Here is a 16,052-nt window from a genome sequence, read left to right as displayed (position 1 = left end):
TGATGCAGAGGCCATGGAGGAGTGCTGCTTACTGGTTTGCTGAGACTGCCTTTTTATAGCACTTAGGACCACCAGCCCAGGGATGGTACTACAGTGGGGTGGGCGCACACACACACACACACACACACACACACACACACACACACACACACTCGCAGAGACAGGGTTTGATATATATCTCAGGCTGATCTAGAACTCAGTCTTTCTACCTCAGCTTCCCAGGTTTTGGGATTACAAGTCTCCACCACCTCATGTGAAGTACAGTAGCCATAATCGTAAGCACATTGCTCTATTGTCTTCTGCTGCGCTATGCATAGGGAATTTTATGGTCTGCTTTTCTCCTCTCTGGAAGTTTTAAGACCTCCTCCCTTTCTGTTTTCAATTTCACATTGATGATCTTTGGATTATATCTTGTCTTACTTCCCGTCTTCGGCTCCATACTTGGTAGGTATCTTTAATTATAAGATTAGAGTCTTCCTCTTAAAGTGTGTTATTTCTTTGAAAATTTCTCTCATTCATTTTGCCGAATCCTTGGTGCTACCCCACTTCCTGACTAATTCTCTTTGCTTTTCCCTTCTCTGGGAGCTGGTAGGGGAGTTGAAACTGAATCTTACTGTATAGTCTAGGCTGGCCTGTGAGTCACAGTGCAGCCCAGGCTGTCCTCATAATTGTAATGATCCTCCTGTCTCAGCCTCCCAAGTGTCAGGATTATTGGTGTGAGTCATCAATGTGTTTGTGTGTTGTCCGTCTCTTGTTGTCCTGGAGTCACTAAATAGGCTAGGCCACAGCCCCGGGACTTTCTCCTCCCCACCCCGCACCTCCTCAGCTGGGATTACAAGTGTGGCCCTGAGCCTGGCTTTTCTTAGTGGATTTGGAGGGTTGAATTTAGGCTCTCATTCTTGCAAGGCAAGCTCCTCAATTTCAATTTTTATATTTTCCAGTTTATTTGCTTGGTCTGTTTTTTTTTTTTTTTGAGACTTGCCTCTTTTGTCTTCTAATTTGGATCAGTTCAGTGTTCTGAATGAATATTCTCCAAAGCCCAAAGCACCGGGGCATAAAACAGTAGTTTTCCAGCCATGTAGAAGAAGCCTGGTGGTAGACTCCGGGGATGGTCTGGCTGCTGTGTAACAGCCCAGTAGCCTGAGTCCTCTCTCCTCGACATCCTCAGTATGTGGTTTCTGTCCTCAAGGTCACGGCCACTGGGATCCTAGCTGTTATCATTAGGAAAGAATCCTACATAGCTCCCTGTGGGGTCCCTTCTAAAGCTCTGAGCTGGGTGTGATTATTTGTATGGCTGCCCCTTGCTCTGATGAACCAGGGAAATGTTCACTCAGCTTTGCTGTGAGTTTCGGTTAGCGTCCTTGTGGTGGTGGTAAACAGGCAGCCTCCAATTTTTCATGCGTTTAGGGGGAATCCTGGGCTCTCCTCTAAAGTGAGTTAACTAGTGGTTCTCTCAGCACTGGTCCAGCTGCCCCCTTGGATGTGATTGGAGTCAGAAGGGAGACCCAGCTGGCAGTGGCATGTTTATCAGTATGCTGCCTTAGAAGACAAAGCATATTTAGGGTTATTTGGGGTCCTTCTTGCCAGCTCCTGCCTTCTTTTAGCTGGTAGTTTATATACATGTGTGTGTGTGTGTGTATGTGTGTGTGTGTGTGTGTGTGTGTGTATGTATGTATGTGTGTATTTATGTATATGTGTGTATGTATGTGTATATATGTGTATGTATATATGTATGTGTGTATGAATGTATGCATGTATGTATGTGTGTGCTTATGTATGTATGCACGTATGTAGGCGTGTTTATGTATGCATGTATGTTATGTTTATGTATGTATGCATGTGTGTATGTGTTTATGTATGTATGCATGTATGTATGTGTGTATGTATGTGTATATGTATGTGTGTTTATGTATGTATGCATGTATGCATGCATGCATGTATGTATGTACATATGAGTTCCAGGTGTAGGGATCCCAGGGCCATGCATATGCCAGGCAATTCCTGCACTAAGCATTCCAGGTAAGCCCTATGCAGTTGAGCTTGGATGCAGTTGGTGGCAGTGGTTTTTATTGACACATATATTTTAAATGAGGTTCATCTTAGGATCCCTGTTTCACGAACTGTAGAAACGGACACCTTGTGCAGACAAGGGCTGAGTGACATTGCTTCTTTGGCTGAGTCTCCATTGTTCCTGGGGCCATTCTCATTCTGTATACTCAGGAAAGACCACAAGATCACAAGAGCATTCACACTATCAGGTCACATGGATCCTCATTTGTGACTTTTGCCACGTCTTCAAAGGTGTATCTGTGTGTTCATAGTCTTGTCTTCAGAGGAGACATTGAAATGTGGTCAGGATAAACAATTTGACCAGACTTAACCCAGACTGCTGCAGTACTGGAACCAGACTGTAGACCTCAACATTATGGCTCCAAGGTCAGGCAATACGACCTCCCAAACAGAGAGCCCCAAGGCACGGATTTGTTCTTCATCTTGGCCCTGGAGAAAGTTCTGGAATGTTTGAAAGGCTCCGAGGGATGCCTGTTGGTAGCAGAACAGAGGGCAGATTTAGCTGTGACCGACCATACAGACTGAGGGGAGAGCACCTGGGTCATTTGATTTTCTAGATCTAAACCCTCCTCCCAGGAAATGTTGGCAGTCTCCCAGGTAAGCTAGAGACTCCCTCTGCTGTCTTGTGCCGCCCTTTCTCCTTCCCTTAGGGGACTAGAAGGGAACTGAAAGAAGAGGCAGGAGTGGGGGCAGCTGGGACGTCAGAAGTTTGACTGGGCAGGCCTTACAGATATACTCGGCCAGGGCTGGATTAAAAACCAATATGGCCGTTGCCTGTTAGCAACGCAGACTCTGGGGGGACTCCACAGTGGGTCTTGGACCTGTGGCAGGACAGACTAGACAGGGGCATGGTGGATTTAAGAGAGCCCTCCCCCTGGGACAGGCAGCTGACTCTGGGGCCCAATGACTCCAGTGAGAGGCAGTCACTCGCCTTGAGAACTGGATCTTAGACTGAGTGTTGGCTTTGGTGCCCGTGTTTCTCCTTCTTAAAAGTTAGCAGTATTCTCATGGGCTCCAATCTGGGAGATCAGACAAGATCTTGTACTGCCTTGGGAAGGTGGGGACAACAGAGAGGGAATGCTAGAGGCCAGGGCACTGTCTGTGCTCATGTGGGAGGGGCTCAAAGGCAGAAAAATGCAGTGGGGCACATTTGGCAATTGGGAGAATCTGGTCAGTCATGGGCAGTCCCCTGCACCCTGGCCTGCTCCCTCCTACTATCTCTGTCTACTGTACACACATAGGAAGGAAACCGGTCCAGGCAAGAAACTGCTGCCTGTCTCACAGTCAGCCTTCCTTCCCAGGCCCCTGTTTGCTCAGTCTGCTTGCCAGAGCACTGATGAGAACCTGCCCAGAGTAGAGGCCACTTGGGTTTCCCTGAATCCATGCAGCCGCTGCCCTCTCTGAATCCATGCAGTTGCTGCTCACTCTGAGGCGCTGTGGTGGTTGTCCTGCAGCAGGCCTGGGCTTATCTCCAGTGAAAAGGCCATAGGGGTGCAAAGGACAAGGGGTGGAGCTGTTAAGACCCAATTCTGAGAGGATGCTCACTGGACTGAGGGCTGGAACATGGAAATCCCATGATCCAGAACCAGGTGAAAACTATCCTAGGCTGCCTGTCCTTGTCAGGGGAAGGCATGCCATGCGGCACACTGGTGGTCTAGGCAACAGGACAGTTTCCTAGGCCTTTCCATTATTCGTTCCATGGCTCCCTTCTGGGCCTGACATTCCTCTCAGACACATGGCAATCAAGGCCGTCTGCTCATCCGTCATCCACCCGATCCCTCACACCTGTTCCAGGCCCAGTCCATGAGCTGCCCACCCTCACGGAACAGCTATGAAGAGGGCACATGGAGGGGTGTGTATTCAGGAGCCTGGTCACTGAGAGGGACAGCTGTCCTGGACTGCAGCTGCCGGGTGAGGTGGTGGTGGAGATGGATGGACCCTGGATACCAAGGACTAGCCGAGGTACCGTGAATCGGGTCCTCCAGCATGGACCCCCACCTCGAAGTTCAGGGTGACAGTGCCCCCCTTCATCTCACTAATCCTACTTTGTTCTCAGTTACAAATCCTTTCACAATACACAAATATTTCTTTCCCCTTTTTCTGCCCCATGGTTCCCAGAAGCAATGGGGTCTGCGTGGATGTTCATTCATCAACACGTAGGTGTTTTGAAGGGATCCTAGGGCGGGGGTGGGGGTGTGTGTGACTGAAGTGTGTGTGTGTGTGTGTGTGTGTGTGTGTGTGTATATGTTTCTGTGTGTAGATATATGTATACATAATATATATGTATTATACTGAGGGACTTGACTTCTGTCACAGCGCCACCCAGAGTTGAGAAGTGTAATAGCTACATGCCAGGCCTGTGTATGGGCTCTGAGTAAGATTTGTCAAGAGCAGGGTTCTAGTCCCCATGGAATGAGCATGGGCTACAGAGACAGGAGCAGGCTGCCTTTGTGTGTGGCCTGAGAGGTTCTTTGGTGTTGGGTCTTCCCACCATGGTGCATGGGGATGTCTTATAAGTACTACTTCTACTGACATATATTATTTAACAGTTAATTTGCTTATAAACAAACTGGGTGTGGTGGCTTGTGCCTTTAGTGTCTGAGTCCGAGCTCAGACTCGCCCGCAGAGTGAGTTCCTGGACAACCGAGAACACACTGAGAAGCCTTGTCTCAACCAAATCAAATAACAAAGGAGCCAGAGTTCTTGTTTTCATGATTGCATTGCTAAGGTAAATAAGGAATAAAGAGAATTGATGTCACTAGGTGGGGCAGCACACACTAGAATCCCAGCAGAGGCAGAGGCAGAGGCAGAGGCAGAGGCAGAGGCAGAGGCAGAGGCAGAGGCAGAGGCAGAGGCAGAGGCAGAGGCAGAGGCAGAGGCAGAGGCAGAGGCAGTTGGGTTTCTGAGTTCAAGGCCAGCCTAATCTACAGAGTGAGTTCCAGGACAGCCAGAACTAAACCAAGAAACTCAGTCTTAAAACCAAAAAGAAAAAAAGAAAAAGAAAAAAGAAAACGAAAAGTGAATTGATTTCAAAGATATCTATCACAAGGGCCAGCAATATGGCTAAGTGAGCAAAGGTGCTTGCCATTAAGCCTGATGACTTGAGTTCAACTCCTAGAACACACATATTTGAAGGAGAAAGTTTATTCATGCAAGTTTTCCTCTGACTTAACCATGCACATAGTACAACACCACAAAACCTTTGTGTAAGTTGACAAGGGAGTGCTAATTATGCTGTGATGAAGGTGACTTGGAAGACATTATGCACACACACACACACACACACACACGAGTCCACACACATGCAGACAAAATACATGTAATATATATATTATATAATATATAGGCTTCTAATATATAAATAAAGTATCATCAAAAGATAATAAATTAGGTGCATGACTTCTGTAATTCTAGTCCTCAGGAGGCTGAAGTCAAAGGAATGATGGTTGAAGGTTGAGGTCAGCCTGGACTACACAGCAAGATATTAGTTCAAGCAAAGACACCACAAGGGTCTGGAGTGGTTGATGAGGGTAACACTGGTCAGAGCCCTGTGACCCCATGTCTGTCATCTGAGTTTTGTCACCATACCTCTGCCTTCAGTCCCTTTCCAGGTCATTCAGACTCATGACAGTATTTTTGCTTTCTTGCTGATTGGTGGGCAACATTTCTGCTCTGTTCTAGTCACAGCATAACCTAAGCTCACACACTGTCTCTGTGTTTTCAGACCAGTCTGGCATACTCAGTCTCCCGGGGTGCTCACACGTCTTAGAGAATGTGGGAGAAAGCCTGCCTGGGTTCAGGTCCCTGCTCACTTCATTTGTCACAGGAAGACCTTGAGCCGTGGATGACCCACATCCTCCAGGACTCACGGTTGCTCTTCCTGCCTTGCTGCACACCCTGCAGCTGTCCTTCCTTCCTCCAGCATTATGATGGTCACAGGGGGAGACTGCCGCTGTCCTGGGTTGGGAATGGAGAGCGTTTAGTAAGGGGACGGTTTGTCAGAGGCTAAGCATCGGCTTGGATGCTGCTAGGATTGTTTGCTTTCCCTCCTCCTACTGAACAGCTCCATGTAAACCATGCATAGCGCAGACACCGCAAACAATATCTCTCCTTCTGTGCATGACTGTGTCCTCACTCACAAGTTCTGTTCATCCAAAATGGCGACGGTTAACCCTTCTCAGCTCTCTCTCTCTCTCTCTCTCTCTCTCTCTCTCTCTCTCTCTCTCTGTAATCTGTCTTCCATGCCATCTTAATTAAAGCACAATTAACATCCCCTTATCAGCTTACACAAGATTTCACTGTAGAAATAGGTGCCAAAGGAAAGAAAACTGGTACTTGAGTGTCACCTAGTGGTGTAAGACTGTTTGTCACTTGTGCCGGACTCCTGCACCAGGATTGGCAGTTCACAGCCTGAACTCTGGTTCATGTGGCATTTCCCTTTGTGTTGTGTGGTAAGTGAAGAAGTCTCAAGGAAAAACCATTCTTCTCCTGGGCAGTGCTAGTACACACCTTAAATCCCAGCACTTTCGAGCCCTTTGTCTACAGAGCAAAATGCATGACAGCTTGGGCTACACAGAGAAACGCCATCTCAAGTGAACAAGCAAAGAAACAAAGAAACAAACCCTGAGTTCTTGTTTTAACCCATCGTATTGCTTAAGGTAAAATGAAGGAATGAAAGAGAATTGGTGTTGCTGGGCAGTGGTAGCACACACCTTTTATCTTGGCACTTAGAGGACAGGCTGGTCTACATGGTGAGTTCCAGGGCGGCCAGACCTAACAGCAAGACCTTGCCTTGGGGAAGCAAGAGCAGACAAAGAATCAGACTTCTGTAAGTCATTTGTAGGAAAGTGGGTGGAGTTAGAAATCATGAAATCATGTCAAACAAAATCAGGCCAACCCAGCAAGGCAAATACATGTTTACACACACACACACACACACACACGCACACACGCACGCACACACACACACACACACACACACACACACATACACACGCACACACACAGATGTTTAAAAGAATTCCTTAAATGAAATACAAAAGAATGTGTCAGTGAGATGACTTGGTTTACGCCCCTGCCTCCAAGCCTATTGATACACATGGTAGAAGGAGGGAACCAGTACCCGATACCCAAAAGTTGCCCTTTGGCTCTCGAATGCTTCCTCACAGTTCAGCCTCACAGGCACTCAGAGGATGCTTTCCATGGTCTGTGGGGACCCAGCTATCTCTTGAGTTAGCAGTAGAACTTGCCATTATCTATGTGTTTGCTGAAGGCACAAGTTACAGGGTCACAGTGTTCGATAAAAATCCTGTGGGGCTGCACAGTGTGTGGAAGGGTTGGATTCTCTGATGCATGAAGAAGGTCTAGGTGGTAGTAGAAGCCTATGGACATTGAAACTGTTGGAAATGTGAGATGTCTACCAGAGAAAGCCGCAGGTACCCAGGAGAGCCAGCTTGTGGGAGAGACTGAAGCTGCAAATGGCAGAACTGTGGGGTCTGGAATGGCTAAACTCTTGCACCTCAGAAATCACCTTAAGCCCTGGATATCAGTCGTGGAGCTGTAGAATCTCGTGTTTATGTTCCAGAGTCGCAACCTTTCTCTTTAGAGGTTTTGTGGATATGCCTCTGTGTATATGTGAGCTCATGTGTATGGGTGCCCATGGAGGTGGGAAGAGAACAGAAGAGGACATGAGGTGCATAGCATGGGTGCTGGAAGATGAACTCTGGTTTTCTGTAAGAGCAGCAAGTTCTCTTATCCACCGAGTCTTCCTCTTTACAGCACGGAGTTTCTTCGTACTGCTCTCCCTTTCTTTCTCTTTGACATGGAAATGTCTACTTGGCTTTATGATGAGTGGGGACTGTGTGGTTTTCCTTTCTGATGGTGTAAGGTTTATAGCTCTATGTGGTCTCCTTTCTGATTTTGCAGGGCTCATAGCTCAGATTACCACAGCAGTGCCTATACTCTGGGCACTTCTGACTCATGGGCTTGACCCTTTCTGGGTCTGCAGTGAGTGGCTCCCACAGATTTGCATTTGGAGTTCCCAGTCCTCAGCCTGTGGCTCTATTTTGAAGGTGATGGAGCTTTTAAGAGGTGTGGGCTTGCCGCTGAGAAGACTCTAGGGGCAAGTCCTTGAAGGTTATACACATTTCTGGTTTGGGCTTGTGGCCTTGGCTTCCTGTCCCATGCCATGTGAACAGCCACTATCTTATCCGCTTAGTACTAGATGGAATCATTCTGCCATGCCTACACTGTTATGAGGGACTGGGATGGCGAAATAAACCTCTCCTCTCTTGGCTGTCTGCAGTATTTAGTTACAGCAATCTTAAGGTAATTAATACACTGTCCAACGAAGAATTAATTCAATGTGCCCACGTGGGCAGTTATGAACTTACTTCTCATTGTTTTGGAAGCAGACCAGAAAGACTGGCACCGAGCCAGGATTTGGGGTTAGCAGAGGCTCTCCCATGCCTGCCGTGAGCCTATTGTGTTTTTTCTTCTCTCCTTCTAGTCCTTCCAGGTCAAAGGTTCTTTCACTGAGCTGTACCCAAGTCCTGCCCCCATTTTTTTCTTTTTTTGTGGTTGAAAAATCCATAAAATTTTTTATTCCACTTACACCAACTTTAATACAAGTGTTCTTAACAATTGTGCTTGGATTGTTCATGAAAATTTCATTAGACATTAAAGCAAGGCTAGGCTCCATCTCGAGCTATTTCCATGTTAATTATTTTTTACAGCACATACATGTTAAGCAAGTATCAAAAGAGGAAAATCACAAAAGTCTAAAACAAAAAACTAAAAGAAGAAGAAAAGAAGCCTAACCCATGGGATTTTGTCTACAGCTGTCTTTGTTTAAGGCTTTTGTTCACACACTGAGCCAGGAACACCAAGCAATTCCTTTTTACTGCATCTTTACATTTACATTTGTTCTTAGATTGCCTAAGACATTTAGATACAATAAAATATATAGCAAAAGTAGCAAAGGCAAGTAACTTTTCAAACAATGGAATGTGAACTTGTTTCTTTCCATAGAGTAAATTGCCACACAGCTTTGTCTAGAGACCACTGGTAAAGGGTGTTCACGTGGAGACAGGTGATTTCAATGTGCATCCAGCCACTGGACCTTTGTGCCACAGTCACAAGTGGTACCTACAGACAGTTCACTCCAATTATCCCTTCTGTTCCCTACCAACCAGCACAAAACCAATAGGTAGGCAGTTTACTTTGCTTAGACACTGGCCCTTCTGAAGCCACAATGTACCAAGTGTACTATGCTAAACATGTGTAACCCCTGTAAAAATCCCACATTCTCCATATTGGTAAAAATGAAGTTAAGTCAACTGGCTCAAGTCAACTGGCTCTACTTGTCTGCCCCTGCACCCATTCTTTGAAAGTCCTGTTCTCTGGTCCTTGGAACCCTAGGACACACCTGCAATCAACCACACCTTCCTCTGTCTCTGGCAGGCAGACCTCAACACCAACATCGATGACCAGGGCAGCGCCTTCTATGGAGTCTCCAGCCAGTATGAGAGCCTGGAAAACATGATTATTACCTGCTCTACTAAGGTCTGCTCATTTGGCAAACAAGTGGTGGAGAAAGTTGAGGTAGGAGCCCACACAGTGGGTGTAGGGCAAACGGGGATGGTCTGTGTGCTCCCTTTCACTGGTCTCCTGGGGGCAGGATCACTAAAGGAGGCCCTGGGCAGAGGTGGTCTCCCTGTCCCTTCCACACACCATGCCTTTAAGGAAGTACATCTTTAGGGTTAGGCATGAGGCATCTGATAAGTTACTGATTCAATTGCCTGTCCCATCCCTCAGAGCCCTGGCTGAATCTTCTGGCTGGGATCCTTTCAAGCCTTCCTGGGAAGCACTCCACATCCTCTAGAGCAGGGACAAAGCCCAGGCTAGCCCAAGGATTTCTCCCTAATCCACCTGTGTCTTTGACAGCTGAGCGTGGGGCTAGGAGAGTCCTTTCCCAGTCACACAGCTCCCTAGTGGCAGAGGCAGGTGAGATGGGTGTTCAGGGTGTGTTTGCTTCTCACTGTTTCCTCCTTGAGAACTGAACACTTTGAGTTTCTTTGTTTGCTCCAGTCCCTTGGGCTTTTGTAAGAGCCTGGGTGTGTGAGGCAAGTACTCTTAACACTGAGTATATCCTCAGTCAACCCCAGACCTCCTCCTCTCCCTCCCTCCTCCCTTCTCTCTTTTCCTCCCTTCCTCCTTCCTTCTCTCCCTTTTCTTCCTTCTCCCTTCCTTCTTTCCTTCTCTTCCCCTCCCTTCCTTCCTTCCTTCCCTGCCTCCCACTTTTCCTCCCTCCCTCCCTCCCTCCCTCCCTCCCTCCCTCCTTCCCTCCCTCCTTCCCTCCCTTCCTTTCTTCCTTCTTTCCTCCCTTGAGATAGTCTTCAGATGCTCCTATCCCAGAACAGTAAGCTTACTTTTCAATTGTGGAGAACTCCGGAAACCTTCCACTTGGACAGAATTTCCTGCTTCTCTTCAGGATAGGCAGCCTAGTGGTGAGCACAAGTTTAGAAAAGCTGTGTTGATCTCTGTAAATCTCCTCGAGCCCCACTTCCTGTTGGATGTTTAGGGTTGTGTTAACACCCCCTCACCTCCTTATCTCTAAGGGAGCATCAGCTTGTCCTCACTATCCACTGGTTCCAATAGCTGTGACATTCCAATCCTGTTGTGTAATGACAAAATGGAACCCAAGCCTCCACCCCAGCATACCTGTGACCCTGAAGTCTATGACTCTGTGGAATGTTTAACATTGTGCACAGTGCCAATCTGGTAACCTCTTGGCCTGCAGTGATCTGAATTGATGGTGTTCTCTGCCTGGGTTGACAGTCTCATGTCAAACAGCTAGGAGCCAGGCATGACCTAGAAGGGACCTTTGCTTTGGGGTCGCAATCCTGGAATTGGCAGGAAGCTATCATAACTGTTAGCGACACTGAGCACTGAGGCCCACCCATGTAACAGCTGTCTGCTTGGGCGAGTAGTCCCGTAGTGGCAGTGGACGTGTGCACGTGTGCTGTGTTTTGTTTCTTTTGGTGCTAAAGATGGATGCCAGAACTCAGTGGCTCAGATTTACTTTCATTAAACGCATCGAGGTGCCCATGTCGCTATGCAGTCGTCATCCCACAGGTCATCCCTCTAGCTCCGGGGCCAACAGCATCCAGCACCGAGGTTCATGCCCTTGGCCGCTCCATCTCAAAGGTGCTGGTACCCTCCCCCACCCCTAGTGTGCAACGCCTGCCCTCCTGCCCATCTCATTGCTGCTACTTCCGGGTCTTTTCCTTTTCCTCTCCTGGAAGTGTCTGCCTGTCTTGTCACTGACAAAGGGGAGAGGCCTGACTTCATATCCAGGAACCTCCTAGGATGGGCCTGGGCTGGAGGTGAAGGGATTCTAAGCCTCTGTGTCCCTGGGATTCCACAGACAGAGTTTGCTCGCTATGAGAATGGTCACTATTTGTACCGCATCCACCGGTCCCCACTCTGTGAGTACATGATCAACTTTATCCACAAGCTGAAGCACTTACCAGAGAAGTACATGATGAACAGCGTGCTGGAGAACTTCACCATCCTGCAGGTACGACATGGGGCAGATGCCCATAAGGGAGTGCATCAGTGGGTGGTGCCAATGGCTTCCCTATCCAGGGTTTTGACCCTCACCTTCTTCTCTCCTGCAGGTGGTCACCAACCGAGACACACAGGAGACCTTGCTGTGTATTGCATATGTTTTTGAAGTTTCAGCCAGCGAACACGGGGCTCAGCACCACATCTACCGCCTGGTGAAAGAATGAGAGACTTGGAGAGCTATGGTGGGGGAAAGTCCAGGAAATGGGGACCTGGGAGGGAATATTCAGGGACAGCCCCCAAAAGAGCCAGGAGAACCAAGCAGAGTTACCAGTTTTCTTCTTACCAGGAACAAACTGCCTGATCTCGCAGTGCTCAACCCCCAATAAACCCAAGGAGTCAAGTATTTTCAGAGGAGCTGGTTTAGCCTGTATGAACCCAGAAGGGCATGGGAGGAGGGGGCACCAAGAGGCAAGCTGAAAGCGATAACCTGAGGTGCGCCAGGATGGCCCAGGAACCAGAACCCCGGTGGACTCAGCCAGGCACATCACCAAGACACCAAAGCTCAAGACCCAGTGGTCCCTTCTGAACTCCTAGAACCCAATACTCTGCTGCTGGTCACAACAGTGACTGAGGACAGATAGCACGTGTGTCACACACTCAGAGATGCTGTGCAGGACTTAGTGCACATTGTCAGTCAATCCTGCCATCGATACTGGAGTTTCGATATGGAAGAAGGTCCACCCCTACAAAAGGGGCTGGATTTAGGTGTGACTGCAACATAGTTGTTGGACTGAGACCCTATGAAGAGCTCCTCAGGTGGCTTTGTTCCTTCTGCAGTGGCCCAGAAGGGGGCAGGAGCTGAAGCAAGGCTTGGAGTTAGGGAGTTCTGCTTCAGGGCCAGCATTTCCAGCTGCCTGACCTCGACCGGTTCCTCAGCTTCTCTATTAGTCCCCTGTCTCCTTTGCTCAGCCCTGTGAAGGGGAGAATGTTTGGACAGTACCTGAGTCTTGTGGTGCCAGTTAAATGATCCAATCCTCAGCCCCTTGCCTCTCTCCCTCTGGAGGTCCTGCATCTGTCTCTCCCCTGCCCTCTCAAGGCTTTCTGGTCTCTGCTTCCCCAGTTGGAGCCAGTTCTAGTAGTCTGGAGTCTCAGAAAGAAAGCTGTAACCTGGGTGTGTTTGTGTGTGCCCAGGACTCAGGGATGCATCTGTGAGGGTGTAGCAGTGGGCAGGGCAACATTGTGGGGATGCTACGGAGGTGAGGAGATAAGGGCTCTGGAGTCAGTCTAGCTTGACTTTGATGTGCAACCTTCAAAAAAAAATGTTGTGGTGCCTCAGTTACCCCATCTGTAAAATGGGTATAACATTCACCTACCTCGTGTATGGACAGTGCCTCACACAGTGCTGAGCACATCCACATGTTCAATAAATATGCATCGGTACTAACTGTTGGAACTTCAAGTCCAGCTAAGGATCCAGGCTAGAGAGCTATGCACTAGGGTGGGTGGTCCCTGCCTATCACAGAGAGGAGTGATCAGAGGGTCTCAGGGAAGAGGTAGCATGAGGGAACAGGTTGTAAGAGGAAGGTAGCTAATATTTACTGGTGTTATTTCTGTGAGTTTGATTTTGGGGCTAGTGTTTGACACAGGCTAAGCGACCATGAAAGTATGCAAATAAGCGTATGGGAACAGTTTGTAAGTATCTCAGATGAGGAAGACAGACTGAGCTACCCAGTCTTTCTGGAGCCCCAAGTTCCCTCTCCTTAACACAAAGCAATTTAACCCATACTCTGCTCCCCACCATGTTAGAATGGTTGCCAATACAGGCCTTCTTCCTTCCTATGGTGCCGGGTAGAGGTCCTGCCATCGAACAGGGTCAGGGGTCCCTGAAAGTCTACTGCATCCCTGGTCTTGTGACCAGGATTCACCAGTCTACATGTAGGCCTGTGTTTGCAGTCTCCCTGCCCCATCCAAATCCTAGCCCCGGCCCCCTCCCACTGCCCGGGAGCACACTTAGACATTTTAGACTATGGAGTCAGCCTCTTGGGACACGAGGGGGTACAACCTTTTCCTATTGGAAGCAGGTCAGTCCAGATGTTTGGGTTCCAGTGTGGGTTGTTTTTTCCTGTGTTAAGTAACCTCAGTGGTCTAATGGAAAGTAACCATAGAAGACTATCTTACTGCCTCTCCATTCAAGTCAACAGGGCACCTCCCTTATCCCACCATATGGTACTGGGCTGAAAACATTTAGCTTTTTAAGATGAGTTCTTCATCTCTTGCCTGGGCTATTGTCTCCAGTGATCCTCCTGCCTCAGCTTCACAAAGAGCTGGGTCTACGGGTTCTCCCCACTGAGCCCTGCACTCCTATTTTGAAGACTGAAAAAGCAGGGCTCACAGAGTTTTGGGAATTGGGTTCTGGTGTTGGTGTATTTTTTCCTTTGCTTTGTGAGTAGTTGGTTGACTTCTGAGGTGTGGCAGGCTCTGGGAATGTGTCCATGAACAGAATAGTCAGGGTGGCTGTGAGCTTGCTTTGGACTGAGGTGGGGGTGAGGGGTGGTTGGCACCAAGTTAAGGAGACTCATAGGCAATGGGCAGTGGGGGTAGGTGGGTACCTAAGGTCAGCTTCACTTTAGGGGAGGCTGCTGAAGCCCGGACTCTTCACTGATTCTTGAATTGCAGACAAGTGGATCCGGAGGAAGGAAAATTCCAAGGGAGAATTGAGAGGCCTGGAGAAAGTGAGGGATGGGTGTGCCCCAGGGGTATGGTGACTGACCTAGGCTGGACTTAACCCTAGCTAACAGGCCAGGTAGGAATTCAGGCGGTTCAGTCCTTTGTGTCCCCTGCACTCCCCTGTAGATGTGCACTTTCGAATGCTCTCAGGATGGTAGCTAGAACTGGGGGTGTTAAGCAAGGGAGTACATTCCTTTGATGCTATTTTTAGAAGAAAGCTCTGGAGCATTGGGTTTGTACAGAGGAGCAGCTGGAACTGTTGGGGGGTGCGAACCCATGAAGCCTGCCGACCTGGGTGTCTGTGGGTGGAAACTATCTGTTTTCTGGATCTGTTACACTTGGCAACCAGGCAAGAGGCAAGAGAGAGTGGAGGTGACATGGCCATCCGTGTCATTGGGCAAGGGACCCCAAAGTCCTAGGGAGAGAGAGCCCTCCATCCTGGGGGTGGAAATATTCCAGTGTTATCTAGTTAGCAGGAAATGCCAAAAATGGCTGTAGGGACAGGGGAGAGGTCTTTTGCCTGACAGGGTCTGACACTGTTGGGGCAGATTGTGCCAAAAAAGTGTCAAAGGAATGGAAAGTGTGTGCCCACCCCACCACCACACAACCCCACCCCTACACAAAACAATGCACACACAAAAAACTAAATAAATGAATAAACACGAGAGAGAGAGAGAGAGAGAGAGAGAGAGAGAGAGAGAGAGAGAGAGACGCTTATGTATGCATGTGTACAAATGGTTGTTTCCTAGACTTCTGCAATAGACCTTTTGTCCCTAGTCTATGGTGCACTCAGTCTAGTCTTTCCCAGTCTGGGGACAGAGTAGGTTGGCAGAGGTTGCAGGACTGAGGGAAGGCTGGGACCTGGGACCTGGGGCAGTGTATCCCCTATCTGGGCACCCAGGAACAGAAGAGAAACACCAGAACAGTGGGAGCTTCCCCCACGGTTTCTACATTGTGGCCTCCTGGGCCGGACCCTGTGCTGAAAACTTCTTAGAGCTCGAGTAGCAGGGGTCAGTGGCACCTCGGGTAACCCATCTTACAGATCAAAAAGAAAATGACCTTTGCCCCAAAGGCTTGATTCTTTATAGAATGTAGCTAACTGATCTGCCCAGCCAAGTACCCGGCTGCACAGCTGTGATCCTCTCTATCCCCAACCCCTGACCCCGAGAAGCAGAAGGACACCACCATGGACTTACACAGTGGAGCCGAATCTCTAAATAAATATCTTCAAAAAAGTGTCTGCGACTTGGCTTTTGTATATAGACTTTGTGAATTAAAAAGGGCACAGGTATGTGTGTGCCTTCCTGGACAGCCAGAACCCAGGCAGTGGGAATGGTGGCCTTTTTTACACTCTACAGATGTCTAATATTCAATTTTAAGGTTTTTGTATTTTTTTCTATGTAAACCTCCTTCACCTATTCAAGTCTTCAGTAAAGTCTGCTGAAACACAGATGTCTGTGCTTATGTGATTTCTTTGTGCAGGAATGGAGTTCTGCTCTTGTTACAGAGCACACACACCAGCAGTGCACAGAGGACAGCTGCACTGCAGCACACAAACCATCGGTGCACACAGGGCAGGTGTGCACTGGAGCACACAGACCAGAGGTACATGCAGGGCAGGTAAGCACTGGAATAGGCCCTGCAGAACCAAGCCTATGGGAGCAGGAGCCGAACACAGCACCCAA

The 16,052-nt window shown here is 48.5% G+C and overlaps 1 protein-coding gene across 1 annotated transcript in view; it reads left to right on the top strand.

The window, feature by feature from the left end:
* The window catches only part of Tead4 (TEA domain transcription factor 4), a 78,019-nt gene extending 62,202 nt beyond the window's left edge, over positions 1-15,817 (top strand). Inside the window, 3 exon segments of the mRNA NM_001427269.1 lie at positions 9,532-9,672; positions 11,498-11,650; positions 11,751-15,817. Coding sequence (NP_001414198.1) covers positions 9,532-9,672; positions 11,498-11,650; positions 11,751-11,864 — 408 coding nt within the window. The 3' untranslated portion in view covers positions 11,865-15,817.
* Positions 15,818-16,052: the final 235 nt, after the last annotated feature.

This window comes from Rattus norvegicus, chromosome 4, assembly GCF_021556685.1.
Source record: "Rattus norvegicus strain SHRSP/BbbUtx chromosome 4, alternate assembly SHRSP_T2T, whole genome shotgun sequence".
NCBI lineage: Eukaryota > Metazoa > Chordata > Mammalia > Rodentia > Muridae > Rattus > Rattus norvegicus.
Note: the sequence above shows the minus strand (reverse complement) of the source record. Positions and strands in the feature narration are given on the sequence as shown.